We start from the raw sequence: 27,941 nt of genomic DNA, 5'->3' as shown, positions 1-27,941 counted from the left end.
CCCTCTCCTTGAAGCATGTTCTAGCCATAGAGAGCTCAATAATACTGTTGTTGACGGATGCGGAAGGTGGTTCGGGCCGGTCTAGCTGCAACTATTTTGTTGTTCCTTCCAACAATGCAAGCTAATTATCAGAATTCAAAACATGTGAAAAAATAAATAAATAGGCTAGGATTATAAGTGAACATTAGCTACCAAACGTAGCTGCAGCTTCAACCATCACAATTGAATGGTAAACAAATAGAAATAACAACCAATACCGTAGCGTATGAGGTTGCACCTATTGGAGCAATACTCAGTTTAGATTTCAAGCCCATCATAATAGAATACCATAAACAGATATGACTACGACATGCATTTTCAAGAACGAAGTACGTAGTCCTCCTTTAGGACCCCAACTTGCACCTAACATAAACCTTCTGGAGGACCCAGTCCCCATTTCTATTGAACATGATCGTAATCAATTCAATTCTGACAATTACTATATAACGTTTCTTTCAATCTAGAAATGATAGACAGACAAGTTCCAAAGGACTAAAACAAATACCTACTTTTCAATATTTGTAGCTAGCGTGGATCTTCATTTTCCCACATATTTCCAAACCAGAAACCCAGCTTCCCTGTATCAAATTTTATGTATATGCCATTTATGCTATGAGTATTCGATCGTTTCATAGATGGAGAGAATTAGGAAGCAGAGCAGAGGTGGCGATGAATCGGCCTTGGTAAAGGCGGCCGCATGGGCATGGTATGAGCATGGGACTGGATTAGAAGGCAAGTCACTACAGGAATTTGATATCAGAAGAACTTTTCATGATCCTAAACCATCCAGGTTCAAGCTAGAAGCCAAGAAATTAGCCGAACAAGGCAGTAGAGTTTTTGATGAAGGGTCAAGTCCGGGAACTAGTGGGAGCGTACAGACTGTTGATGATCATTCACTTCTTGATAGATATGAAATTGAGAGTATTTCTAGGCGGTTGGATCAACTTATAGAGTCTAGTGGTGACAAAGGCACAGTTTATAATAAGGGGTTCCTAGTTGGAGATCGTCTTGCTAAACAGTACGACCACTCTAATCTTGGATGCGGTAGTAGATGCTCACCGCCGCCGAAGTTACAAGCTCCCACGTCTGCAGTTGGAGATCTTCGTCGAAAAGGAAGTGTGGCATTATCAGATGGTGACTACACAAATCGCAGGAGGAAGAAAACGAGCAACATCTTTAGAGGGTTTTGGCAAAGGCATGTAGTGATATGCGGTTCAAGTACTCATAAAGATGTAATTCTAGGGACAAGATCTTTTGTGGATAATCGGGGGCAGCAGCAGAACCCGGAAAAGCGGAAAGCATACTCGCCGGTACCAGTGGTAAAGTTGGCCAACTCTCGGCCGAGGGCCAGTGGCCGTCACACACGCCTTGTGATCAATTGAAAAGTTAAGCTTTTGCTTAGGTCGTCGGCTGTGAAACAGTTGTCTACATCTACCTCAACCAATTCCTTCAAATGCATAAATACATATACCTACTATATATATGGTGTTATATATTTAGACACTTTCCTCAGATATGGGGAGACGTTTGTGCAGTAAACTTGTGAAATCCGATTTATATTGGAAAATTGCACCCACAAAAACAAAAATTGATCCGACGAGAATTCTCAAATGTATGTTGCAATGTAGGATTCATGCAGCTAATCAAAGATAATTTTTCAATTAGAGTTTGCTACAAATCCAATCGATATTTCCATTGTTTTACTGGTGAAAGTGAACAAGAAATTCAATGTTTCTACATATGTGCCACTGTTCTAATGCACATGGTATAAACTCTTACATCACGGCATTAGAGAAAACTTCAGTATCTACATTTGGATTAAGATAGCTGCCTTCATATTGGAGTGTTAAATTTGAGTATCATGATGGTCGGAAAACAGAATGACATTAGAAATTACAATAAACGAAGCACTGGAAATGACAGCCCTCAATAGTGAGGTCGAACTTGTTAGGTATCATTCATCTAAAAATCCCTTTGAGCGAGTTTGACATTCACGAATTTGCGAGTTTGACATTCACGAATTTGAATTTGAATATCTACTAGCGTTACCAAATTAAAGTTGCAGACAACTATGAGCCTACCAAACGGGAGATACAAACAAAAGAATAAAAGATGAAAAATAAAAAAACAAACTAACATACATTAAAGCTGTAAGCTAAGAGCCCAAGACATATTATGATCCTGCTAAAAGGATCTGGTAAAACACATTTCGAAGCCTATTCAAAACAAGTTGACTTTCTCAGAGGTGCGCATATCTAGGATTACGGGTAATAGCAAAGATTGCAGTTTTCAACTTAACATCAGGTATAAGGTTCTGCAAACTTTTGATATATAATGCCAATTGGATATACCAATACAACGCAATGGCGCTAAACACAGTAATAGGGGACATGGAAGCCAAATAAAGATGATAGAGATCAATAGTAATTTAACAATGAACTCCTGCATAGATGTGCTGATTTAAGGGGGAGAGGGGCAGAGGGTAAAGTTCACTGTTTATGATAAGCATGTGATGCTATGTAAGCTCTAGGCAGCTTCTTATAACAAGGTGTTAAAGTGTAAACTTTATTGACTGCCTCTTGGTGATAAAAAGTTTCACAGATCGACATTTATTTATAAATGATATAACTACTCAATAGTACCTGCTGCTACCAGGGCGGGTCCTGACATTTTGGAGGCCTGAGGCAAACATTCATACGAATTTTTTTCCTATAATAAATTGAAACTTAAATACACTAGTAGCAATGAAAAAAAAGGAACAAAAAAAAAACATCTATATTGTATTCTTAAATTAGAAAGGACATTAGTAAAAAACCAGCAATGAAAAAAAAAAAATGTTTAATACCAAAAGAAACCGGAAAAAAAAGTGAGAATATAAAATGAAACTATTTTTAGCAATGAGAAAAAGAAAAGAAAAAAAAAAGGTACTTGATACAAAAGAAACCAAAAAAAAAAAAAAAGGAGAACTGTTTTGTTTCGAACTTGGGTGGCTTAAAAGGCCACAATGCACACATACCGCTGCCCTAGAGCAGCAACCTCTAATTATTATTGCAAAGAATATATATAAAGTCGTACTGAACTACAATATATATAAAAAAAATAAAAACTGTCGGGAGGCCCGCCGGAGACGGGTGGCCTGAGGCGGCGGCCTCAGGCTGCAGCCCTCAGGGCCGGCTCTGGCTGCTACTGTAGATATTTCAATATCTTCATGTAAAATTAAGGAATATGAAACTCTCCGTTATCCACCAGATACAACAAATTGCTGCACTTTGTCAAGAGGTGTTAATAAGATATTGCCTACTGAAATCCAGACAAGATTGCATACGCTTGTAAATCTCAACATAACATATAACTTTTACAAGACAAAAGAATAAGCTGGCATGATTGCATACAGTGTGATGATATATGCCAACAAAAGAAATCTAGTTCAATAAAAACTTGCAATGGAAAAGAAATGGATGTTTGTGATGGTTTGAAAATTTGACAAGTCAGCGTTTTACCGGCAAATGAAGCATTATATTCACATTTGTAGCCTTAGATGAACAAAATTGTAAGAAGAGGGAGGCAAATAAATGAGAAAAAGGGTAGCTTCCACAGAGCAGATTAGATAGTATAAGAATATAAAACTCATCAACTCATGTAGAACACTCACATGACATACTAGACATCAAACAACGAATTCACAGGAAACTCAACCAAAGAAAAAATCAGAAAAATGATATAAGTCAATTTGAATTACAACCTTACAGAAAGATGATACATCTATCCTTGCCCAACTACAACACTCTTTACTTTAACAAAAGTCAATCACCAATAGTCTCGAAATTCAACAATGTGACAGTAGCATTTGTGCAAGTTTGAAAACCTATAACCTGAATGATAATATGGACTTCATAATATTGCAGTTATCTGAACATTAGAATCAATCATGGAGATTGAGCATATATGCCAGAGTCACTTTCCTATTTTTACCATGATGTACATGATTCATTAGTTTCATGCCTCAAGCTAGAAATAAGACGAGGGATTTGAATATCACAAGCAATTGTTGATTCCCCTTTGCAAAAGGAAGGTGAATCTAGTATGTTCATTCATTTTTCTCTTATATCCATCGTCCAAAGTCATGGGCAAGTTTGAAATTTATTAAAGTTCAGTCAAAGAAAGTCTCTTCCACAGAAGCACACCGTGTAGATAAATCTACAACAACTACAATACAATTTGAAACAAATAAAATATAGAAGATCATTCCTTGCATTAATCATATCAAGATATAAGTTATAACTGAAAGAACCCCTCCAATTTCAAATTTAGCACACTATTAAAGACCATCATACAGAAGCAAAACCAATACCGTTTTACCTCCAACTTTGTTAATCTAAACATCAAACTAAAATCAATTTAAGGCTACTCAACTTTGCACCTAATCAACTAAGTTGAGCCTTCAAGGAATATCTCCACACCTGTTACTCGCATAGCCAACCTACTAGACTGTCAAGGTATCAATCTTATGGATGTGTTGTGTCCCATAGGCAAAACAAACAATTACAAAAGAAATTAATAAGGAACCCAAGATATAAACCCCATAAACACTTGTTTTATAAAATACACAAGCACATGCTACGCTACAAACAGGCATCTCCTATGTTGAACCTAAACTAAGCAAGGAGGGTATAAGCAAAATGCATCTTATGCACTAAGAGTAGTATTTCAATTCACCTAAAAGTTGATTGGAAATTAATACCATTTAGTAAATTAGTGCAATCTCTCCAAGCCTATAGCACAAGATATAAATTACAAAGCAGTAACATTAACAACGAAGTAAACCATATGCAAACCTTTCCAAGCTTGTAGCACAAGATATACATTACAAAGCAGTAAGATTAATAACCGTAAGTAAGACCAGATCCATTTCCAATAGTCGTGTTGGGTAAAACTTATCCAATACCAATCAACCATAATATCTCCGGTTTTCTACATTTTCCAACCTAAACTCAAAACACCCAACCACAGGGGCATATAGAACCAAACCATAGCTACAAAGCCCACACTATCAACCTGATAATAATCAAAGCTGCTAAAATATAACCAGAAATGAAAAGAGAGTGTAAATCAAGAAACAAGCATACGCAATGAGGCCGCGATGCTCATCACCGCCGTCGACGAGCGCAACCATGAGGCCGGTGCAAACCCTTGTGGCCCATAAAACAAACACGGCAGCCACTGCGAACACGAAACTCCCGCCTTGCGGCACAAAGAGCATGGTAGCCGATAAAATCACCACCGGCAACATAGAGTAGCCAACGACGCTGGCGCACCTGTGCAGCTCTAGGTTGCCGTTACGACCCGCCAACATGTTGACGACGACGTAAAGGAAGAAGAAGGAGACGATGATCCAGCCGAGTATAACGCCGAATTGGATCTTGCCGGCGAGTAATTGAAAGAGGCAGAGGGAGACGTAGAGGAGGCACGGGCCGGACATGTCGGATTGCTTGTGGAGGTCCGGGTTGACCCGGAAGGGGTGGAGAATGGACTTGGTCTTCCGCCAGATTTGATCGGGGTGAATACCGAGCTCGTCGAGAAGAGGCTCCTCGTCTTCGAAGCAGGTACCTCCGGGGAGGGAGGAGCCGGAGCCGATGGGACCGCCGTAAAAGCTGCCGGAGGTGGAAGCGGCGGCGGCTGAGCCTATGTCGAAGGACATGAAGGGGATGCTGGAGGCGGAGGATCGGGGTGGTTGAAACGGCGCCGTTGGGACGCGGCGTTGCTGGATGTTGGATCCGGCACTGGGGTTTCCGCCGGAGGGGAAAACCACCGGGGGGATGGCGAACTGCTTCGCCTCCTTCGCCATTTGGTCTGGAATCAAATCGGAATTTGAGATTTTAGGTTTTTGAATTTGGGGAAATTCATTTATATGTTTGCTTTTCTTTCAAGTTCTTACTTGTTCTATTCACGCGTTGACATGTGTCGCGCCCAAAATTGTTGAAATCATTTTTTTTATTTTTAAGTTATTGAACCTTGACTTTTTTTTTTTTTAGTAAAAGAGAATTTTTATTGCAAAGAACTAAGCAATATGGTTACAATCATAACTGAGAACATCTCCCAGTATGTCAGGGGCATTGTCTTGCCATTCCACATGATTCATAGATTCATAAGCTTCACTAGCTAGCCTATGAGCTGCTGCATTTGCAGTTCTAGGAGTATGAACAATCGAAACTCCTAGCCTACAATACTTTGCATGCACCCTCGAATATCATCAATTATGTTTCCATGCTCCAAATTATGATACTCATGGTCATGAATCTCCTTTACAGCAACTTGACAGTCAGTTTCAACACTGCAGTTGCTGACTTGTAGCTTATGTAGTAGCTGCAGCCCAAATTTGACAGCCAGTAGCTCAACTTGTTTTGCAGAAGTAACCAAATTGACATGGTACGCAAAGGCAGCAATAAAGTGACCATCAGAGTCCCGGAGAACACCCCCTGTACCTCCCATGTTGGAGTTTGGCAGAAAAGCTCCATCGACATTAAGCTTGAAACTCCCAGGTTTCCGTGGACTCCAGTGCTTTCGTGTTAGTAACGCCGCAGGTTGAGCAGGAGGACAATTGGCCTTCTGGTACTCAAAATACCAGGCCATTGTGCCACACACAATGTTTGGAGCAGTTTGAGGCTTACCTGACCACAGAGTATCGTTCCGATTTTTCCAAATACCCCATAACATCATGAGTAACTTTTGGAAAACATCAGTTTGCAGGGTCACTGCTTGCTCAAGCATCCACTCTTTAAAATTAAAAGCTGGAGAGATGAAAGCATGTAAATGGAAAGGAGCACCTGCAAGGATCTCTTTGGCAATAGGGCATGCACAAAACACATGCGTGACATCTTCAAAAGGATGGGAACAGGAGATGCATTTCAGCTCACCTTGATATCCTTTGGAGGTAAGATTTCCTCGAGTAGGCAGGAGATTGTGACAAGCTCTCCAAACACAGTTTAATACTTTACCTGGTATTTTTGCCTTCCAAAGCCTCTGCCACAAGAGTTTGTAGGGATCTCCAGATGAGGTGGAAACAAGGGCAGCATTCATAACAAATGTCCTAGCACACCAATATGCTGATTTAACATAATATTGTCCTCTCCTTTCTGGTTTCCAAATTAACCGGTCATCACAGCTCCTCGAGCTCAAGGGAATGCATAAAATCTTGTCAGCAACCTCAACGGGAAACAAGGAGTAGATCGTTGAGGGAATCCATGTGTGAATAGTGCTATTAATTAGATCAGCCACTTTCTCAAACATACAGTCAGCAGGCCTGTGGATTAAACAGCTAGGGCAAGCTGGGATCCAGCTATCTTTCCAGATATTTACCTGAGAGCCATCACCAATAGTCCAATACACACCAGCAGCAAGAACCGGTCTACTACTAAGAATGCTACGCCAAGAGAAGGAGGGGTGATCACCAAAATCCGCTTCCCAAAAAGAGCAGTGAGGATAGTATCTAGCCTTATAAAGTTGTGCAATGAGGGATTGAGGGTTCTTAAGAAGTCTCCAGCCTTGCTTTGCCAACATGGCTAGATTGTAAGCATAGAGATTTTTAAAGCCAAGTCCTCCCTCCTGTTTAGTTAGACAAAGCTTGTCCCAACTTCTCCAATGTATTTTCCTTTTGTTGTCATCGTCTCCCCAAACGAAACCAACACAAAGCTGGTGAATATCATCACATAGAGTTTTTGGCAATAAGTAGCAATTCATTGCATAAAGTGGCATAGTTTGAGCTACAGCCTTAATTAAAACTTCCTTACCTGCAGAGCTTAAAAGCTTTGATTTCCAGTTGATAAGTTTCTGTGTCAACTTCTCCTTGATATAAGAAAAGATGGTTGTTTTGGACTTGCCAACTCTCATAGGTAAACCTAAATACCGATCGTGCTCATCCACACATTTCACCTGTAAAATAGAAGCTAGCTGAATTTGCATAGTAGGATGCACATTCCTACTAAAAACAACACTACTTTTTTGGTAGTTGATTCTCTGTCCAGAAGCCATTTCATAGAGATTGAGCACTGCTTTATAATGTTGACATTCCCTTGCAGTTGCAGCTCCAAAAAAGAAACTGTCATCCGCAAATAATAGATGATGAAGTGTAGGAGCCCCAGGAGCCATCTTCAAACCTTTAATAGCATGTGCTTCCACAGATGCATTGATGAGACTCGTGAGTCCTTCAGCATAAAGGATGAAAAGATCGATATGGAGAGAAAGGGTCTCCCTGTCGAATGGCTCTAGTAGGGTCGATGATTTTAGTTGGCGGACCATTAAGAAGGATGGAGTATTGCACAGATTCAACATTTACCATGACAATGTCTACCCAATGAGGATTGAAGCCCAACTTGAGCAACATAGCTTTTAAGAAGCTCCATTCTAATCTGTCATACGCTTTGGAGATATCAACCTTCAAAGAAAAGAAACCATCTTCCTGTCTTCTCAAATTGTGCATAAAATCTGCAACTTCATTAGCAACAAGTGCGTTATCCGAGATCAACTTACCCGGTACATAAGCACTCTGCAAAGGGGAGATGATGGTAGGCAGCAGTTTCTTCAATCTATTTGCAACAACCTTGGAAGCAATTCTGTAAATGACATTACACAAGGCAATAGGTCTAAAATGGCTGGCCCCTTTTGGCTCTTTTATCTTTGGAATGAGACACAAGTGAGTTAGATTGGACTGCTCAAAGCTCTCTCCTGTTTCAAGAAAATGTCTAACAGCAAGACAAACAACAACCCCAACCACATGCCAAAATTTCTGAAAGAAGAAAGGGGTCATACCATCAGGTCTGGGACTTTTAGATGGATGCATCTGGAACACAGCTGTTTTAATCTCATCATCGACATAAGGAGCTACTAGCTCAGTGTTCATCTCAGCCGAGACTTTACACTCCGCCTCATCAAGAATATCATTCACTGCCAGCGCGTGGGGCCCACGTGTAGTCTCTTGTGGCGGCACATGGGGGCGCGTCTGGCAGTTCCTGGCGGCTGGTGTTGGTCTATTGGGTAGTTCATGTTGTTTTGAATGTATAGATATGTGTTTGGTGGAAATCGGAGAAGTTTTGGGTATTAATTGGAATTTCCAAAGTTTTTGGATTTTCGAATTGTGATTCGCGAAGATCGGACCGCTGGATTGTTTTCAATTTTCACTGGGATGTTAGAATAATTAATCTTGTGTAACCCTGAAAGTTAGGATTGATTCTGATGTGATTTTGGTTAGTTGAGGAATTATTCGTGCGAGGAGTTTTCGGATTTTATATTGGAATCGTATTTAATTGCCGAATTGTTATTCACGAATTATAATTATGTATAGGGCGATGTACCAAGCTACTGCTTGATGAAGAAACCCATATGCGTGGTCGCCAAAATACTACTGTGAGTGGGCACTTTATTTTTAAAGAATATGCATGCAATATTGTTTCGTAATTAATTATTACGTTTATTTATCTAAGAATATAAATTGGTTTATTGATTTGGATTTCGGATTTTGAATTTCATTATGATTTATCTCGGTTATCATTTCAGAATGATTTTGGCTCTACGTTTTAAAAGGATATTGCAAATTTCGAAATAAAGAATGATTTACAATTTATTAATGATTTTCGACGAATTATTTTCCGAGATGGTTTCCGGAATTAAATATGTTTCTATTCGTCAATTTGTGATTTATGAAAGATTCTCAAAATAGGATTTCGATGGAGTTATATTTCTTATTTGTTTATCGACCTTCGGTTTTGGCATTGGGAATGCCTTAATGATGATTTTGGATTTGGTTTTGTTTCTGATTTATGATTTATAATTTGATCTCACCTATTTAGAATATGCATCCTTAATGCCTTGAGCATCGTGTTAATAAAAGCTTAGGCATTTTGACAAAGTCAAGCCTTAAAGCACCTCCATGATCATCCATAGTCTTGATCCTGAAAATGATCCTCTTCGTACAAAGGATGATGACGAGGATGTGCTAGAGGCAGTAATGCCTTACTTAAGTATAATAAGCGCATTATTATACTTAGCTCAAATACACAAGACTGGACATCTCATTTTACCATGAACTTGTTAGCTAAGGTATAGCTCTGCGCCAACGCAACACCATTGAATTGGTGTAAAAGATATCTTTCGATACTTGAGATATATGACCGATATGGGCTTATTCTATCCCTACAGCCAGAAACGCCGCCAACGCTGGCCTGCGTTTTCTATCCCCACCCCAAAACAACATAAGTGTTTTGGAAGGTTTTGCTGATGTTGGGTATCTCATAACCCATACAAAGGTCTTCCCAAAACTGGTTAAATGTTCACCATGGGTAAGACCGCGATATCTTGGAGGTCTATAGAATAGACCTTAGTCGCTATATTTTCGAACGATGCATAGATTATTGCTCTTCACGAAGTGGTTCGTGAAATGTATATGGATTGGATCCATAGTTACGCATGTTCGAATAGTTGTGATTTGAAGTCTACCACAGATGAGCCTACAAGCATTTAGGATAATGCTGCTTATTTTTGAACAAATGAAGCAAGGCTACATCAAAAGCGACAACACCAAGCATAATCAACAACAATAGACTCTCCTAAAGATTGCAGTGAACCAAATCCAATAAGAGGATAATGTAGCGGACTTATTCACTAAAAGTCGTTACCTAAATCCACCTTCGAGAAACATGTGAAAAGCATCGGATTGGAAAGGTTATCCGAACTCCCATGATTGAAGCAATTAGGGGGAGATATCGACATCAGGGGGAGTTATGATGTCTACATGTTCGATCTCAAAGAGTGAAGGACATGTTGTACTCTTTTTCCTCCTCGAGCTTGTTTTTGTCCCACAGGGTTTTACACTCGAGTAAGGTTTTAACGAGGCAACGGATGAAGCGTCACCGTCGAGTTTGAACGGCACAAAGGGGAGTATCCAGAAACATACTCCACACTCAACACGCGTTGTGCTCTTTTTCTCATTCGACCAAGGTTGTTTTTTCCCACATGGTTTTATTACTTGACAAGGTTTTTAACGAGGCATCTTCGAAGCGCACCACCAAGACAAAACTATTGACATGAAATATCCAAGGGGGAGTGTTGTAGTATAAATGTATTATACTATAAATGTCTATATCATGTAATAGGTACTTGAGTGTATAGATAAGGTACTTGAGTGTATAATGTAGGTATAAGGACTTGTGTGACATGCTTTATACCAAAGGGCAACAAGCATGGCAATTATCATCATTGAAGACAACCATGTGGAGCTGCAGCCATGATGAAAATGGTTACCAAATTGGTTTTCTCTTTGAGTATTCACACTATAATGTATTCCTATAAATACTCCCTTGTATGAGATGAATAAACACACTAAAATCTTCATTCTCTCTGAGTCTCTGAATCGAAACTCTCTCTCTCTCTCTGTTAATTTACGTTTTCCTTAAACAAGTTTAGTATAAAGGCAGTATTTTTTTTTTTAATTCCGTCCATTTGGTTTGGCTTTCTAACTGTTCGATTGTTATATGTCTATATTCGTCGAATGGAATCATGAGAGAAGAGAATGTAATTGCCTGCTAATACTTTTTAAGTTTCAGCCTTTCATAACAATGTTGAATTCTTGTTTGTTTGGGTAGTTGGATATTGTCCTTGTATAAGTTGAATTTCCTTTGGATGTTAAGAATTTGAAGTTAAATTTCAGTGTTATGGTTACATGTATCTGGTCAACTGTCTATGTATATATTTGTCTAGTTGATCAGTTTTATCTAGTTTTTGCTGTGAATGATTTCAGAGAGGCTATCTAGCATTTTAGGCATTTTTTTTTTTTGGTTATAGGTTTCTGTACTAAAACGGTAATTAGACTCGTTGATAATCCGCCATTTCCTTTTGATAAAAAAAAAAAAAAAAAATCTGCCATTTCGTTTTGGTGAAAACATCAGAGGTCAATTTGGTGGTGAAATATATATGAGCTTCATCATCTATTCATCCGTCATTCAATGTTTTGGATCTTGCTTTGATCCCAATGGCGATCTTCAGTCCATTTATGGTATACATTATTAACCTGGAGCAAAACATCTTTACATGAACATTCTGTTTTACTCTTTCAGAAATTATTAGGCAAGCAATCATTGAAAATGGAATATTTAGTAATTTAGATGTAAATCTATTTCAAATATAAACTCTCAGCATGGTATTCAGATTAACTTTGAACCCAAATGCTATATGTTCAAATTTTTTTTTTTAATTTTTACTATTCACCTAATATCTTTCCAGAACTCCATTTTTTTTTTCTCAGTTCTCAATTCTCCAAAATATATATGTCTAGTTAGAGAAATACAGCAGCAATTTGCTACTTCTCTTTGATTTTCCTTTTTTCTTTTTCATACTTTGTATTAAATTCTAGGCTATTGGTACGCTATCCTGCCCACCATCAAAGAACAATAAATGTGAAATTCTGGACGTTCTTGTTTTTTTTTTTTTTTTAGCAAATATATTGGGTCTTGAAAATATTCTTGAATTTTCCTTTGGATGTTCATGTTCTTATCTGGGATTTCTTGAAAGTGAAAGGTGGTTCATGTTCTTGAATAGATGTTATGCTCATAAAATTTTTCATTGATATGTGAAAATTCCTGAATTTTTAGTGTTGTCGTCAATCTCTCGATCTATTCTTTCTATTTTCTAATTTTTTTGTAAGTTTGTGTAAGGGTATTGTTGGAATAAGATTTTTCAAAAAAAAAAAAAAAGGTGGTGTATTAAGAAATTTGAGGTGTGTAAACAAAAGAAAAGAAAAGAAAAGAAAAGAAAAAAAGAAAAAAGGTAGAGAAAGGGTAAACAATCAGAGAAAAAAGACAACAGAAAAAAAAAAAGGAAGAAAGAAAATAAATGAAATGACAGTACTTCGAACAGAGGAGCTCAAGTACATTATAGACTCGTCAAGGGTTCCTGGCGAAGATGAAAAGTACAGTAAAGCTGGTTGAAAAGTACTCCGAAAAAACTTCCCATCTTTTTTCAGTCTTTGCATGTTTGAATTGGGTCGTCGAAAGTCATTGACTTGACCGTGTTGAGAAACCCAAAAGCTCCCCAGTGCCGGTGTTTCAGTTCCCTTAATTGGGTTGGTGTTTACCTAAGAAGAGCCACATTCTATCTGTTGTCTATAAGAGAGAGGCTATCGTTCTGCTGCTGGGTTCTGGTTCTTCAATACCCATTTCTATTAATCAATGGTTGAACCAAATAGCAAGGTAAAACTACTTGTTAATGTTGCATCGTTTTTCCTTCTGTAAATATCTGAGTGCAGTGAGATTAAAATGGGTATTGTGTTAAATTGCAAAGCAGCATCTTTTCTTGATTCCTTGTATTTGGTTTGGCTGCGTAAATGTTTCGATTGGTATTTCTGTCTTGACTTAGGAAACAGAATGATGTATTTATCTATTGCCTGGTAATACCATCTTTCTCAACATTGAGTTTTCTTTTATTGGGTTTAATTCATAGGGTGGTTCCCACTTGAGCAAAAGAAAGAAGAAAGATGTTGCTGGCAACATGATGGACAGAATCAGTGGATTGCCGGATGAAATTCTTGTGAGTATACTGTCTCTGTTGCCCCTGAAGGAAGCACAAGCTACTAGTATCCTTTCTAGGAGGTGGCAGTATGTGTGGGCGTATTGTACCACTCTCAACTTTGATGATGAGAAGAATTTAGCCAGATTGCGTCTGTATGACAAACAAGCACTCGAATTGGAAATGTGTAGGTACGTCAATTGGGTGGATAGTGTGTTGAAACAGCATAGAGCCTTAAACATTGAGCGATTCAGGGTTTATTTTAAACTTGATTCTAGAAGTTGTATTGATAAATGGATTCAATTTGCAATGAGGAAAGGAGTTCAAATGCTTGAGTTGGACTTTGTATATTCTGGTTATCTATACCTTCCGAAACACAGATTTAGTAACAAACTGTTAGGTATCAGCGAAACCTCTGCTTTGAAGTCATTGTGTTCTGAATACATTGGTTTTAAGTGCCTCAAAGTTCTTGATCTGAAAACAGTTGATGTGGACCAAGAAGTTCTTGAGTACTTAATGTGTAACTGTCGAGTTCTTGAACGACTGTCCGTGTCTGATTCTTCAACATTGGTTAATCTAAAAGTAACCGGTCATTCTATTGCATTGAAGTACTTGGTGATACGACGATGTAAAAATATCAAAACCATTGAGATCTGTGATGCAAACCTAGTTTCATTTGTTTATGATGGAAATGTGAGAAACTTGGTTCTTATTAATCTACCGCGTCTTGTTGAGGTTTCCCTTTCTGGATGGTATACACATGATTTCTTAGAGATTGCCTTCTTTCACCTTTCCTGCTGTCTTTCTCAACTGGAGATTCTCAAACTCGGTTATATGACTGCGGTTAGTGTATACTTGTAATAATTAAGTTGTAATTCTTTTCTTTTGTTGTTGTAATTAAGTTGTACTTATCCTTCTTATGCTGGTGCCTTACTTGATGTTTGTTTTTCAGTGGCAGAAAATGGACCCTGTGATTCCTTCATTACCTAATCTCAAGCATTTGGAATTAGTATTTAATGAAGATGAAAACTGTGCTCTACTTCATCTCGCTTCTTTCATTAAGAAATATCCTTACTTGCACACACTTGTGTTGAAGGTACGTCTACTAAACATGTATTTTGTATGTGCACCTCCTGGTTGTTTTGTTTATTAGATTCACAACTGATGATGACGATGATGATGAATTACAAGTTATCAATATTTTTATATAGTTTGAATTTTTCTGGTGTATAATTGATATAGTCTATGTTTTTGTACTAAACAGAAATACAAGCTTCCCTTTTCTTTCGCTTGAATAGATAGGGTTCAATTAGGTAGAATACAAATTTCACTTCATCTTCTGTTAATTCCATTTCCAATTTCCTAGAAAAGAAGGTACAAATTAACCAGACAAACAGAAAGGTTGAACTTTGCTGCCGATAGCTGTCTAGTGGATAGTTGGTCATTTGGAATTATTATCTTCCTTTGATTTGAATGATGGCTTTGATTCCATTTTGATCCGACTTCTTTGAATGAAGATTTTATTTATTTATTCAGATGTAAATCAATGTCTAGGATAAAACTCTAGAATGGTATACTGTTTCTCATTCTTGGAGGTTGAAATTTGGTAGCTATAATGACGGATATAATTTGTGGTTCTTGTTGCATGTACACACTATGTTGCTTCTTTGGTGCAGTTAACTAGATATGGGAGTAAAAAAAGCCCCTTTGCCAAGAAGAGAGCCGCAAAATGCTCCCATGATTGTCTAAAGGTGGTGGAAATAGTAGGGTACACAGGCATCAGCCGTGATATTGAACTTGTGGCGTACTTGACAAAAACTGCAACTAATCTGGAGAAAATTGTTTTTGATCCTGTTGCTCGTCGGCGTCCAAGGCTCGACAGACTACAAGATCATTCTACAGTGAAGAACGAAGAATTGTCAAGAGCTCAGGCTCGGCAGCTTAAAGAAAAATTGCCTGCAACTCTAGATGTTGTGTGCCTGTAGCCAGGGGCGGATCCACTTGAGAGGCAGCCCAACCCAAAATCCTTAAAATATTTTTGTTACTACATGGATGAGCATCCACAAATGTAGGTTTGGTTCAATTGGCAAAGTGTAGTGTTGTTTTGCCTTTGTCTTCAGACTTTCCTTGGTTCGAATCTCCCTAGATGCAAACCTTGCCTTTGTAGGCTTTACTTTTTGCCTTTATCTTCAGGCTTTACAGCCTTTACTTGGTTCAAATCTCCTTGGATGCAAATCTTGCCTCTTTCCCCATTAACTTCTCTCTTTTTTTCCCCTTTAGTTACAACATTTCTGTAAGTATATCTTTAATATTTCTCACCCTTAAAGGCAAATCTAATCTTGCATTGCCTGTAATTTTTTTTCTTTTTGCTCTTTCCTCATTTTCTTGTTCCTTATTTTTGTAGTTATAACATCATATATTAATAAAAATTTCTTCTAAAATCTAACCTCAACATTCTTTTAAGTATTATCGATCAAAAAAAAATTTCTTTTGAGCAAGTGCTAAATTAGCTCACCCCAACTTCACTTCCTGGATCCGCCACTGCCGGTAGCTACAACAGCCTTAATTTGTAGGAAACTACATTGCTAAATTATATGTATTGAATAATGAATGCTTCTTTTTAATTTTGTTATTCTGAAACTACGAGCTCAATCCGCAGTTGTATTAATGATTAATGTTTGTAGTGCACTGCAGTGCTTAGATGGTGTTTTGCAAAGTTGTTCTCCTCCTTGCTATTTTCACAAAGCCAAAAACCAGGGAGTTGGTGTTTGGCATTGTTTTATTTTTTTTGTGTTACTGTTACCATGGAAGCTCTATTTCCGGTTGAATGGTGAAGAACCAAATTTAGTAATTAGATTGAAATTTACAATACAAAGACAGAACGACTTCCTGACCGAACGGGAGTCTGGGAATCAACAGGAATGAAGTTAAGTTATGCCAGAAATGTTACGGACTTATGTGAATTACTAGCCAAAAAAGAAAAAAGAAAAAAAAAGTAAGGAAAAAATCTAGATGAAAGGGATGTGCCTCGAACAGAAGACCTCAACTATGTTATAAGCATGACGAGGTCCACCGGCCAAGATGAAAATGAAAGCAAAGCTGGTTATTTATTTGAAAAGATTTGTTTAACAGAATCGAAGGTGATTCTTGTTGGCAATCCAATAAGAAAGAGCAGCTGTTCTGTGGTAGAGTGACTAGAGTCGTCATGGGTTCTCTTGGAAAACGATTCTCTGGTCAAATATGAGGTATGAGATTATAAAAGAGAACAAAAATATGGAATTCTAGTGTGGAATTTTCATTCTTTGCCAACTGAAGTTGGGTCTTCTCAATGCAGTTACTTATTCAAAGATATTGACTCAATTGTGTTGAGAAACCCAAATGCAATTTGTATTTTTTATTTTTTTTTAAATGTTATTGATGGGTTGGTGATTTCCTATGCCATTGAAGCAGGTGGAGTAATCTAAGAGTCATATTCTATGTTTAGTATCCGAGTTTGCCTATAAAAAAGGCTATTTGGTCATTCTGCTTCTGGGTTCTGGTTCTGGTTCTTCTTCACCCATTTCAGTGCCAATGGTCAAACCAAGTAGCAAGGTACACCTTCATTTAAATATTGATCTTTTTGTGAAGTATTTGACTATATGGTATTGCATTGTATTAAAAGTTTCATTTTTCCCTTGGAATCCAACTAGTATGAAGGCAGCATTTTTCTTAATTCATTCCATTTGGTTTTGGCTTTCTTACTGTTTTGATTGTTATATGTCAATTGACTTGATTCTTCGAATGGAATAATGAGAGACAGAATGTAATTGCCTGCTAATATTTTTCAAGTTTCAACCTTTCATAACGTTGTTGTTTCTTGGGTCAATCATAGGGTGGCCTGAACTTGAGAAAAAGAAGGAAAATAGGTGGTGAAGAAAATTTTGTGGACAGAATCAGTGCGTTGCCTGATGAAATTCTTGTTATTATACTGTCTGGCTTGCCCGTAAGGGATGCACAAGCTACTAGTATCCTTTCTAGGAGATGGCGGTATATGTGGGCCAGCATTACGACTCTCAACTTTGATGATGAGAAAAATTTATGCAGATTGTATGAGCTGAGCAGAATTTATCCAGAGGGGAAAGAATTGAAGAAGCTTAGGTATGTCGATTGGGTGGACAGTGTGTTGAAACTGCATAGAGCCCCAAACATTGAGCAATTCAGGGTTTCTTTTGATATTGGTCCGAGAAGTTCTATTGATGAATGGATTCAATTTGCAATGAAAAAGGGAGTTCAAATGCTTGAGTTGGACTTCTTAGAATATCCTGCTCACAGTCGATCTAGTAGCTATGCACTTCGCCAAAATGTTTTGGGTATCAGAAAAGGTTCTGGTTTGAATCCCTTGTGTTCTGATGTACCAAGTGAACATATTAGTGAATATGTTGGGTTTAAGTCCCTGAAAGTTCTTGATCTGAAATCAGTTGATGTGGCTGGAAATGTTCTTGAGGACATCTTGTCTAACTGTTCAGTTCTTGAGCGACTTTCCATGTCTGATTCATCAAAGTTGGTTAATCTAAGAGTTATCAGTCCCTCAACTGCATTGAAGTACTTGGTGATACAGCGATGCTACAAAATTAAAAGAATTGAGATTTCTGATGCAAATCTTGTTTCATTCGTTTATGACACAGATGAGGCATTCATTTATGACGCAGATGAGGTAGACTTGCTTCTTAATAATCTCCCGCTTCTTGTTGAGGTATCCCTTGGTGGAATCCATTCACTTGATTTCTTAGAGGTTTTCTCCCGGATTTCTTGCTGTCTTGCACAACTAGAGATTCTCAATCTAAATAATTTGAGCCTGGTTGGTAATACTTAGTATATGTAAATGTGATATTTAATTTTAATTTTATTTTTTTAGGATTATGTCTTTGCCTTACTCCTTTGTTTTTCAGAGCTACAAGAGTGAGTCTGTATTTCCTACATTATCTAATCTCAAGCATTTGGAATTAGCATTTGATGAAAAGGATAATGGTGGTCTTCTTCAACTTGCTTCCTTCATTAAGGCATCTCCTTTATTGCATACACTTGTGTTGCAGGTACTTGGTAGGCTACAAAATAAACCAGGGTAGTAGTTTGTGCATGTGTATGATATTCATTGGTAATTGTTTTTATTTATTTATTTATGAGATTCACATACTGATGATTTTGAATGTTTAGTTATGAAAGACGATAACAGGATTCTACGATCCTTGAACTTAATTCTATTGTTCAATTGTAGCTATATCACTTTTTGTTTCTAACTTTCTATAGTCGTGATATTCTGTTGAATTCTCGTTTGTTTGGTTAGTTAGATACTGTCATTGTATGAGTTGAATTTCCTTTGGATGTTAAGAATTTGAGGTTAAATTTCAGTGTACCATTAGATGTATCTAGTCAAGTGTTTATGTATATAATTGCTGTGAATGATTTTAGAAAGGCTAGCTAGCATTTTAGTTTTTTTTCAATTTTTTTTTTTGTTGGTTATAGGTTTCTGTACGAAAATGGTAATTAGACTCGTTGATAATCTGCCATTTCCTTTTGGTGAAAACATCAAAGGTCAATTTGGTGGTGAAATATGAGCTTCATTATCTATTCACTCCATTACCGATTCTGTAGGAAAGGGTACCAAAAAATGATACAGTGAAGGGATCAACATTTCCAAGGGATGTTTGACTTGTTGTAGGACCTGTACATTGGGATAATATGGTGTTTATGTTTTTATTCCATTTGCTACTATACTGTTTCTCATCCTTTGAGACATGTTTCCATTTATTTGGTAGCTGTAGACTTGATAATTTGGTTGTTGTTGTTGTGTTACATGCAAAGTTAATTTTTCTTAATTTGGTGCAGTTAAACTGCATTTCGCTTTCATTGATAACAAAAGGACCCTTTCCCAACAAGAAAGCCGCGAAGTGCTCCCATGATAACCTCAAGGTAGTGGAAATTATAAGATATGCCGGTACCACACGTCAGATTGAACTTGTGAAGTACGTGACTAAAACTGCTATTAAATTGGAGAAAATTGTTTTTAACAGTGTCTGTCATGGGCATTACCGTACAAGAGTTGACAGACTAGCTGAGATTGGGAATGGAGCATGGCGCAAAGAATGGTTATCTAATCAGGTTCGGAGGATTAAGAAAAAGTTGCCTGCAAGTGTAGAAGTCGTGTGCCTCTAGCTACTAGGCCAGTAGGAACTGCAGTGCTTGCATTATCTAGACATGGTGTTTGCTTTTGATTATGAGAGTTTGGTTTTATTTATGTCAAATGTAAGCAACAGGAACGAATTAGTTAATTAACCATTCTGCAGTAAATCGGCATGAGTGAAGCAGAGCTGCTTCATGGCTACAGTTTTATAGACTATTGCGTGTTGAAATCCAACCTTGCATCTATCATCAAAATGAATAGGTGATATCAGTTCATGCTAAGCTTCCTGTTAATGTCTCATCTTTGTTGACTGCTAGCCGCCTGGTCGCCTGGTGCCAAGGCATATCGGTTTACCTGCTGCAAGTGCAAGAAGATATGATTCTTATAAGAAAGAGAATGGTAGTAGTCGACTGAAGGTCCCTTTTTACAGTGATGATGAGGACAAGTACCCAGGACGCCCAAGATCATGCTATAGAAAAACACTTTTGGCGACCATTAAATCACCATCAAAAGAGAACGATTTGCAGAACCCATAGAACGTTTTATTATTATTATTATTGCAGATAAAGGGAAAATATATTTAGTAAAAAAAAAAAAACAAAGATTTAGACATGAAGGGACGAAAATACCCTTCAAAAATTGACAGCTGGCAAGTTCTGTAACGGAGGTAACGGCCATACGTACCAATCCTCGGTCGGACAAAGAACCTTAGGTACCGTAGTGATATTTTTTAAAGTTTAGGTACCAAAAATTATAAGGAGGAAAAGTTCGGATACCGTACGGACCATTTTCCTTTAGAATTAACACATTTGTTGACAAAAAGTTGTCGGCGTCAACACATTTCGTCGGCATCAAGGCATTTACTAATGAAAATTTGTTGGCATTAACACTTTTACCGAAGATGATCCTTGTCCAACATAAAGTGGTGGAATTTGGCATTATTTTTTCTAAAAAAATAAAAAATCATCCTTGTCCAGCATGTTGTGATGAGACGAATTAGAAAACTATATAGAAGTTTGGCGAAAAAATATCAACGTTTAAGACTTATTTGGAATTCTTTTTCTTTTCAGATTTTTATTTCTCCTTTACAATTCGGATTTCTTTTGCTTTGCAGACTTTATATACGGACGAGTCAATCTTGGTATTAAACCCTGCGTAGCATCTTTGCTGAGCAAGTTTGGTCTTCTGAATGCAATTCTTTAGTGAGGTCATAGATTGACTTGATTATACCGAGAAGCCGCAAGCCTTGCCCCCAAGTGATTCTGAAACAATGTTTTGTTTTGGGGTTGGTGTGTCCTATGCTATTGAATGGTGCTGTAAAATACGAGCCATATTCTGTATAGAAATAGTCTAGTCTTCAAGAAGAGAGCAGCAAAATACTCCCATGTTTGTCTAAAGGTGGTGGAAATAGTGGGATACTGTGGCTACAACCGTCAAATTGAACTTGTGAAGTACTTAACAAAAACTGCTAGTAATCTGGAGAAAATTATTTTTGATCCTGTTTTTTGGTGGTATAGACGACCCAACAGACGAAGAGAGTCATGAGACAAGTATGCAGTGGAGATGGAAGAATTTTCAAGAAGTTTGGCTCGGCGGCTTAAAGAAAAATTGCCTGCGACTCTGGTAGTTGTGTGCCTGTAGCTACTAGCTAGCCCATTAGGAAGCTACATTGCTAAATAATTTGTACAAATAATGAACGCTTGTTTCTAATTCTGTTATTCTGGAATTACAAGCTTGATATGCAGTTAAACGATGAATGTTTGTAATATGCTGCAGCGCTTAAATTATTTGGAGATGGTGGTTTGCATTGAAAAATAACATTGATTATTTTATTTATGTTAGCGCGCAAGCTCTATTTCCAATTGAATGGTGGAGGACTAAATTTGCTAATTAGACTGAAATAAACTGTACAAACACATACAGATCTAGATCGACTTCCTGATTAAACTGGGAGTCCGGAAAACAATATGAATGAAATTAAGTTTCACCCTTAGGCCGCAAATCTGCATTTTGACTATTGTTCAAATCGATATATGCCCGAAAAGATGTTACTGATTTCATATCAAATATGCGAAAATATTCGAAAGTGAAGAAAATTACTAGCCCAACAAAAAAGAAAAAATAGATCAGGGAGAAAAGAAAAAAAGAAGAATGAAACTGAATGAAGTGGCCGTGCTTCGAGTACATTTTCTAAGTTGATTTGGATCAGCCCATGCAAATAAGAGGTCTTTAGTCTTTACTTTGGTCAGTTGGTGTTCCCTCTTCCTCCGTCATTGTTTTCTTTCCTCAAAGAAACTCATACCTCTTAGATTCTCTGTTTGCTGCATCACACACAAAACTCTTTCTTCAAAATTGGTTGTGTTGATCTTGGGTTAGAGAAAAGAACACAGCTTCCCACCTTTCTTTCAATTTTGACATAATCGCAGTTGGGAATTTGGTTTATCTGGATCCCATGCATCTGATGAAAACATAATTGAGGTGTAACCTAATTATTGGGTTGATTCCCATATTTTGTTTTTCATATCGAAGGCTACCCCTGGTTCTCTCTTCCTGCTGCTGGGTTCTGGTTCTTCTCTACCCATTTCCATTAACCAATGGTTGAACCAAATAGCAAGGTAAAACTACATCTTAATGTTGCATCCTTCTTCTTTCTGTAAATATCTGACTGCAGTACGTGAGATTAAAATGGGTATTATGTTTCTGGGTTCTGTCATGATTTAGGAAACAGAATAAGGTGTATTTATTTATTGAAGGGACTAATGATAAAAAAAGAGTGAAGATTGTCTGGTAACACTATCTTTCTCAACATTGATTCAACTTTTTTTTGGTTTCTTGGGTTAATTCCTAGGGTGGTTACAACTTGAGAAAAACAAAGAAGAAAGGAGACAGGCTACCGTACCCCCCTCTATGAGATACCTTTTTTTTTTTTTTTTTTAATATACAATAATTTAATATGATGGTAACCTGATGAATTGGTCATCAGGTTACCCAATCAATTTTTGACACATGGCATTTAAGAAAAACAAAGTTACTAATTTAACAACACATTTGTCATTAATTTGTAATATTGTCTATATACATGTAAATATTTTCTTAAATGGAGTAAATACCAAAATGTTTACCTCAATTACACAATCGAGAACCATATTACATGAATGAGGAGATATGTTTTATTTGGTAGAAAATATGAAGATTTACCACTTGTACAACACATTTGTCGTCAATGTTGTAAAATAGTTCATAAACTGGTAGATATTGTCTTAGAAATTGTAATTACCACAAACAGGACAGTTATTACAAATTTTTAATCATTTGTCCTTATATTCGTAATAAGCGATGTCAGAGATGTAATTATTTTCTCAATGAGGAAGATTACACAAGGTACAACCCCAATTACACAATCGAGAAGTAAATTATGTGATTGAGGACACATGCTCTATTTAGTATTAATATTAAGACTTACCATTTGTAGAACACATTTGTCTTCAATTTTGTAAAATAGTTCATAAACTAGTAAATGTTGTCTTAGAACTTGTAATTACCAAAAATAGGACATTTATTACAATATTTTTGATCATTTGTCCTTACATTCGTAATAATCAATCCAAGAGATGCAACTATTTTCTCAATATGGAACATTACACAAAATACTACCCAGTTACACATTCGAGAACCATATTACGTGAATGAGGACACTTGCTCTATTTGATATGAAATATGAAGATTTACCACTTGTACAACACATTTGTCGTAAATGTTGTAAAATGGTTCATAAATTGGTAAATATTGTCTTAGACCTTGTAATTACCACAAATAGGACAATTATTACAAAATTTTAATCATTTGTCCTTATATTCGTAATAAGCGTTGTCAGAGATGTAATTATTTTCTCAATGAGGAAGATTACACAAGGTACAACCCCAATTATACAACCGAGAAGTAAATTATGTAATTGAGGACACATTTTGGTATTAATATTAAGAATTACCATTTGGAGAACACATTTGTCTTCAATTTTGTAAAAAAAAAAAACGACCTAATATCTAAAACAACAAGGCAAACCATTAATATTTAGAATGTGAGCAGACAAAATAAGAGCATGCCAAGTCTAGTTATATCAAACACGTTCAATTTAACAGATTTTGCTTGCTGATTTACAAAGATTCAAATTTCAATCTCGTAGTTTTTAGTTCTTCTTGTCTAGGAAGGAACCTCTCGGGGAACTTATATCCTGTCAAGGAGGTGTCGAGCAATATATATACTGCTAGGATGGAATATCTCATCTTATCTAGGAGGAAATCAGCTCCATCAGCCTCCATTCATTTATTAAGGGTGATGACCCAAAATACTTGTACAAAAGTACATCCTACAAAAAAGACGTGTATGTTAAGACCTGTTAACAAACATAAGACATATGAATTGCATATACACTAATCATAGATGGTATATATAGCCAAAGAAATTGAAAGTAAAATAAATAGAAGAATCTTTCGAGGTAGATGAATACGTACCTAGGACAACAACACGAATCCATATATCATCAACGGCTTTTGTATGATAAGTGTAAACAAACTAAATGATAGACATTGTAACCACCTGGAACTCGAGCCCCTTGCACTCCACAATAGTAAGAACAAGAGCTTGTTTCCCAACAGAGTTAGAAATTTCCTTTTGAACACTAGCATCACGCACCAAGATGACCTGCTCAGCTCCAAATCCAACAAAATTAGTAGCACTACTCCCAAATAACTTTACGATCATATCTTCATTTTCTCTAGATTGAAGCAACACTGGAGCTTCCCCATGTACAGGACTTGTTTCAGGATTCAGATTATCATTCAAACACTCTGATTGCAATTCCCATCCAATTTGAATTCCCATCCAAATTACCAAACTGTTTGCAGTTCAGTTACCATCCAAAACTGGCAAAACAGATGCCAAATTTCAAAACAGATACATGACCAATACAGATATACAAATAACGGCAAAATAGCTCAATCAAAACAGCCAATAAACCAACTTATCAACAGGGCAACAGGCAACAGCTCGATCAACTAATGGAGATATTCAGAAATGCAGCAACTTGAAGCTCAATCAATTTAATGGTTTTAATCATACAATTTGATTATACATTCATACAAATATACAATACCCAGCAACTTACCAAGCTTGAAGAGTGAAACCCAGAATGTAAGTGAAAACCCAGAAATCGAACCCAGAGTGTAAACAACAGTTTCTGGCTTTCTGCTTTGCTGCTTGAGGAAGAAAGCAACCAAGTTGGAGACTTCAAGGCTATTCAACTGAAAACCCAGAAAGTAGTGGAGATGTTCATGAGATACAGATCGATTGAAAAGTCAAAACCCAGAAATTTCGATAAACTATATGACTTACCACCGTTAGTCCGTCACCGTCGGGTATAGAAAGGGCTGTCGACGCCTCGACGGTCAAGGAGAGAGGCTGAAGAGGACTGGAGGAGCAGTGGAGTGGAGGGGCGCGGTGGAACAGAGGGAGACTGAGGCAGAGTCGCGCAGAGAGAGAGAGAGAGAGAGTCGTGGTAGCACAGCGGAGCGGAGGAGCGCCGCGCACGGAGGCCCGACGTTGGAGGCACGGTGACGAACTGAGAGTGACGGCGAAACGGGATACCTTCTGAATAGGTCAGCTTGTTTCGAATTTCCATGACCCTTGGATATATTACCGATCCAACGGTCACAAATATTCACAAAACACCCGGTATGGGATACCCCCCAGTACTGTAGAATTTTCCGTAAAGATGTTGCTGACGACATGGTCGACAGAATCAGTGGATTGCCGGATGAAATCCTTGTGAGTATACTGTCTCTGTTGCCCCTAAAGGAAGCACAAGCTACTAGCATCCTTTCTAGGAGGTGGCAGTATTTGTGGGCCTATAGTACCAATCTCAACTTTGATGCTGAGAAAAATTTAATGAGCTCAAAGGAGAAGCGTGCGAATTGGAAATGTGTAGGTACGTCAGTTGGGTGGATAGTGTGTTGAAACAGCATAGAGCCTTAAACATTGAGCGCTTCAGGGTTTTTTTTAAACTTGGTCCTAGAATTTGTATTGATGAATGGATTCAATTTGCAATGAGGAAAGGAGTTCAAATGCTTGAGCTGGACTTCTCTGCATATATTCGTTATCTATTGATTGGGAAATACGGATTTAGTAACAAACTGTTAGGTATCAGCGAAACCTCTGGTTTGAAGTCCTTGTGCATGTTCTGAATACATTGGTTTTAAGTGCCTCAAAGTTTTTGATTTGAAATCAGTTGATGTAGACCAAGAAGTTCTTGAGTACTTCATTTCAAACTGTCCAGTTCTCGAACGACTGGTCGTGTATGGTTCCTCATCATTGGTTAATCTGAGAGTTGTTGGTCATTCAATTGCATTGAAGTACTTGGTGATACGAAGATGTGAAAATATCAAAACCATTCAAATTTGTGATGCAAATCTAGTTTCATTTTGTTATGATGGATATGTGAGAAACTTGGTTCTTAGTAATCTTCCACTACTTGTTGAGGTTTCCATTGTTGGATGGTTGCCACATGATTTCTTAGAGATTACCTTCTTTCACCTGTCCTGCTGTCTTTCTCAACTGGAGATTCTCAATCTCAATTATATGAAAGCGGTTAGTATTGTTATAAACAAGTTATAATTTTTTTCTTTTGTTGTTTGATTTTATTAGTGCCTTACTTGATGTTTGTTTTTCAGTGTTGTGAAAGGGATCATGTAATTCCTTCATTACCTAATCTCAAGCGTTTGGAATTAGCAATTTATGAAACTGAAAATTTTGCTCTTCTTCATCTCGCATCTTTCATAAAGAAAGCTCCTTACATGCATACACTTGTGTTGCGGGTATGTATACTAAACAGTGTATTTAGTATGTGCACCTCCTGGTTGTTTTGTTTATTTGTAGTTGGACCTTTTCTAGTGTATAATTGATACAGTCTAGGTTTTAGTACTAAACAGAACTACAAGCTTCACTTTTCTTTCGCTTCAATACATAGGGTTCAATTAGATAGAATACAAATTTCACTTCATCTTCTGTTAATTCCATTTCCAATTTTGTAGAAAAGAAAAAAGGACAAATTTACTAGACAACCAGATAGGTTGAACTTTGCTGCCGATTGCTGTCTAGTGGATAGTTGGTCCTTTGGAATTTTTATCTTCCTTTGATTCGAATGATGACTTTGATTCCACTTTTACCTGACTTCTTTGAGTGGAGATTTTTTTTTCTTTCAGAAATGTATTTTCATTGAAAAACAGAATATTCAGATGTAAATCAATGTCTAGGATAAAACTTTATCATAGATGCATAGTATACTGTTTCTCATTCTCGGAGGTCGAAAATTTGGTAGCTATATTAACGGATACAATTTGTGGTTCTTGTTGCATGTACGCACTAAGTTGCTTCTTTGGTGCAGTTATCACAATCATGGAGTAAAAAAAGTCCCTTTGCCAAGAAGACAGCCGCAAAATGCTCCCATGATCGTCTAAAGGTGGTGGAAATAGTAGGGTACAGCGGCCTCAGCCGTCAGATTGAACTTGTAATGTACTTGACAAGAACTGCAAGTAATCTGGAGAAAATTGTTTTTGATCCTGTTAATTCTTGGAGGCCAAGATTCGACAGACTACGAGATCTTATAGTGGAGAAGGAAGAATTGTCAAGAGCTCAGGCCCAGCAGCTTAAAAGAAAATTGCCTGCAACTCTAGAAGTTGTGTGCCTGTAGCTACAACAGCCTTGGTAGAAACTACATTGCTAAATTATTTGTATTGAATAATGAATGCCTCTTTTTAATTTGTTGTTATGAAAACTACAAGCTCAATTTGCAGTTGAATTAAGGATGAATGTTTGTAATATACTGCACCGCTTAAATGGTGTTTTGCAAAGTTGTCCTCCTCTCTATTTACACAAAGCCAAAAACCAGGGATGTAGTGTTTTGCATTCAATAATCAATGTTCGGTCGTTTTTATTTGTGTTAGCATAGAAGCTTTATTTCCAGTTGAATGGTGAAGAACCAAATTTGGTAATTGGATTAAAATTTACAGTACACAGACAGAACCACTTCCTCATCGAACTGGGAGTGGGAATCAACAGGAATGAAGTATAGTTATGAAATGTTAGACTTGGTTGAATTACTAGCCAAAACAAGAAAACATACATTGGAATGAGAAAA

At 37.3% G+C, this 27,941-nt stretch overlaps 4 protein-coding genes and 1 pseudogene across 6 annotated transcripts; 4 read left to right on the top strand and 1 right to left on the bottom strand.

Moving 5' to 3' along the window:
- The first annotated feature begins 495 nt into the window (after positions 1–495).
- LOC133721893 (uncharacterized) lies at positions 496–1,650 on the top strand. Its single transcript, XM_062148659.1, has one exon. The coding sequence runs from the start codon at positions 675–677 to the stop codon at positions 1,419–1,421; it is 747 nt and encodes a 248-aa protein (XP_062004643.1). The 5' UTR covers positions 496–674; the 3' UTR covers positions 1,422–1,650.
- Positions 1,651–2,990: 1,340 nt separating this feature from the next.
- On the bottom strand, positions 2,991–5,937 carry LOC133721892 (uncharacterized). Its single transcript, XM_062148658.1, has one exon. The coding sequence runs from the start codon at positions 5,882–5,884 to the stop codon at positions 5,114–5,116; it is 771 nt and encodes a 256-aa protein (XP_062004642.1). The 5' UTR covers positions 5,885–5,937; the 3' UTR covers positions 2,991–5,113.
- Positions 5,938–11,431: 5,494 nt separating this feature from the next.
- Positions 11,432–15,944, top strand: LOC133721587 (F-box/LRR-repeat protein At3g58900-like). The gene is made up of 4 exons (XM_062148240.1): positions 11,432–13,274; positions 13,525–14,433; positions 14,543–14,686; positions 15,267–15,944. The coding sequence occupies exons 1-4, from the start codon at positions 13,254–13,256 to the stop codon at positions 15,573–15,575; spliced, it is 1,383 nt and encodes a 460-aa protein (XP_062004224.1). The 5' UTR covers positions 11,432–13,253; the 3' UTR covers positions 15,576–15,944.
- Positions 15,945–16,696: 752 nt separating this feature from the next.
- LOC133722586 (F-box protein At4g09920-like) lies at positions 16,697–19,967 on the top strand. Of its 3 annotated transcripts, XM_062149466.1 has the most exons (6): positions 16,697–16,835; positions 17,038–17,181; positions 17,462–18,427; positions 18,519–18,662; positions 19,456–19,539; positions 19,641–19,967. In XM_062149466.1, the coding sequence occupies exons 2-6, from the start codon at positions 17,161–17,163 to the stop codon at positions 19,671–19,673; spliced, it is 1,248 nt and encodes a 415-aa protein (XP_062005450.1). In that variant the 5' UTR covers positions 16,697–16,835; positions 17,038–17,160; the 3' UTR covers positions 19,674–19,967. The 3 variants fall into 3 exon arrangements, with proteins under 3 accessions (XP_062005450.1, XP_062005448.1, XP_062005449.1); XM_062149464.1 differs by having other exon boundaries at positions 19,456–19,967; XM_062149465.1 differs by having other exon boundaries at positions 16,699–16,835; positions 17,041–17,181; positions 19,456–19,967.
- A 5,486-nt stretch (positions 19,968–25,453) lies between these two features.
- On the top strand, positions 25,454–27,655 carry LOC133723179 (F-box/LRR-repeat protein At3g26922-like; annotated as a pseudogene).
- The last annotated feature ends 286 nt before the right edge of the window (positions 27,656–27,941 follow it).

Source organism: Rosa rugosa, chromosome 7, assembly GCF_958449725.1.
Source record: "Rosa rugosa chromosome 7, drRosRugo1.1, whole genome shotgun sequence".
Classification (NCBI taxonomy): Eukaryota; Viridiplantae; Streptophyta; class Magnoliopsida; order Rosales; family Rosaceae; genus Rosa; species Rosa rugosa.
This window is presented reverse-complemented; position numbering and strand designations above follow the sequence as displayed.

Excerpts from the sequence above, each read along its gene's own strand:
- LOC133721893 (XM_062148659.1), top strand. The coding sequence starts at position 675 with ATGGAGAGAATTAGGAAGCAGAGCAGAGGTGGCGATGAATCGGCCTTG.
- LOC133721892 (XM_062148658.1), bottom strand. The coding sequence starts at position 5,884 with ATGGCGAAGGAGGCGAAGCAGTTCGCCATCCCCCCGGTGGTTTTCCCC.
- LOC133721587 (XM_062148240.1), top strand. The coding sequence starts at position 13,254 with ATGGTTGAACCAAATAGCAAG. Across the intron at positions 13,275-13,524 it reads TGGTTGAACCAAATAGCAAG|GGTGGTTCCCACTTGAGCAA; the intron begins GTAAAACTACTT and ends TTTAATTCATAG. Across the intron at positions 14,687-15,266 it reads TGCACACACTTGTGTTGAAG|TTAACTAGATATGGGAGTAA; the intron begins GTACGTCTACTA and ends TCTTTGGTGCAG.
- LOC133722586 (XM_062149464.1), top strand. The coding sequence starts at position 17,161 with ATGGTCAAACCAAGTAGCAAG. Across the intron at positions 18,428-18,518 it reads ATCTAAATAATTTGAGCCTG|AGCTACAAGAGTGAGTCTGT; the intron begins GTTGGTAATACT and ends TTTGTTTTTCAG. Across the intron at positions 18,663-19,455 it reads TGCATACACTTGTGTTGCAG|TTAAACTGCATTTCGCTTTC; the intron begins GTACTTGGTAGG and ends AATTTGGTGCAG.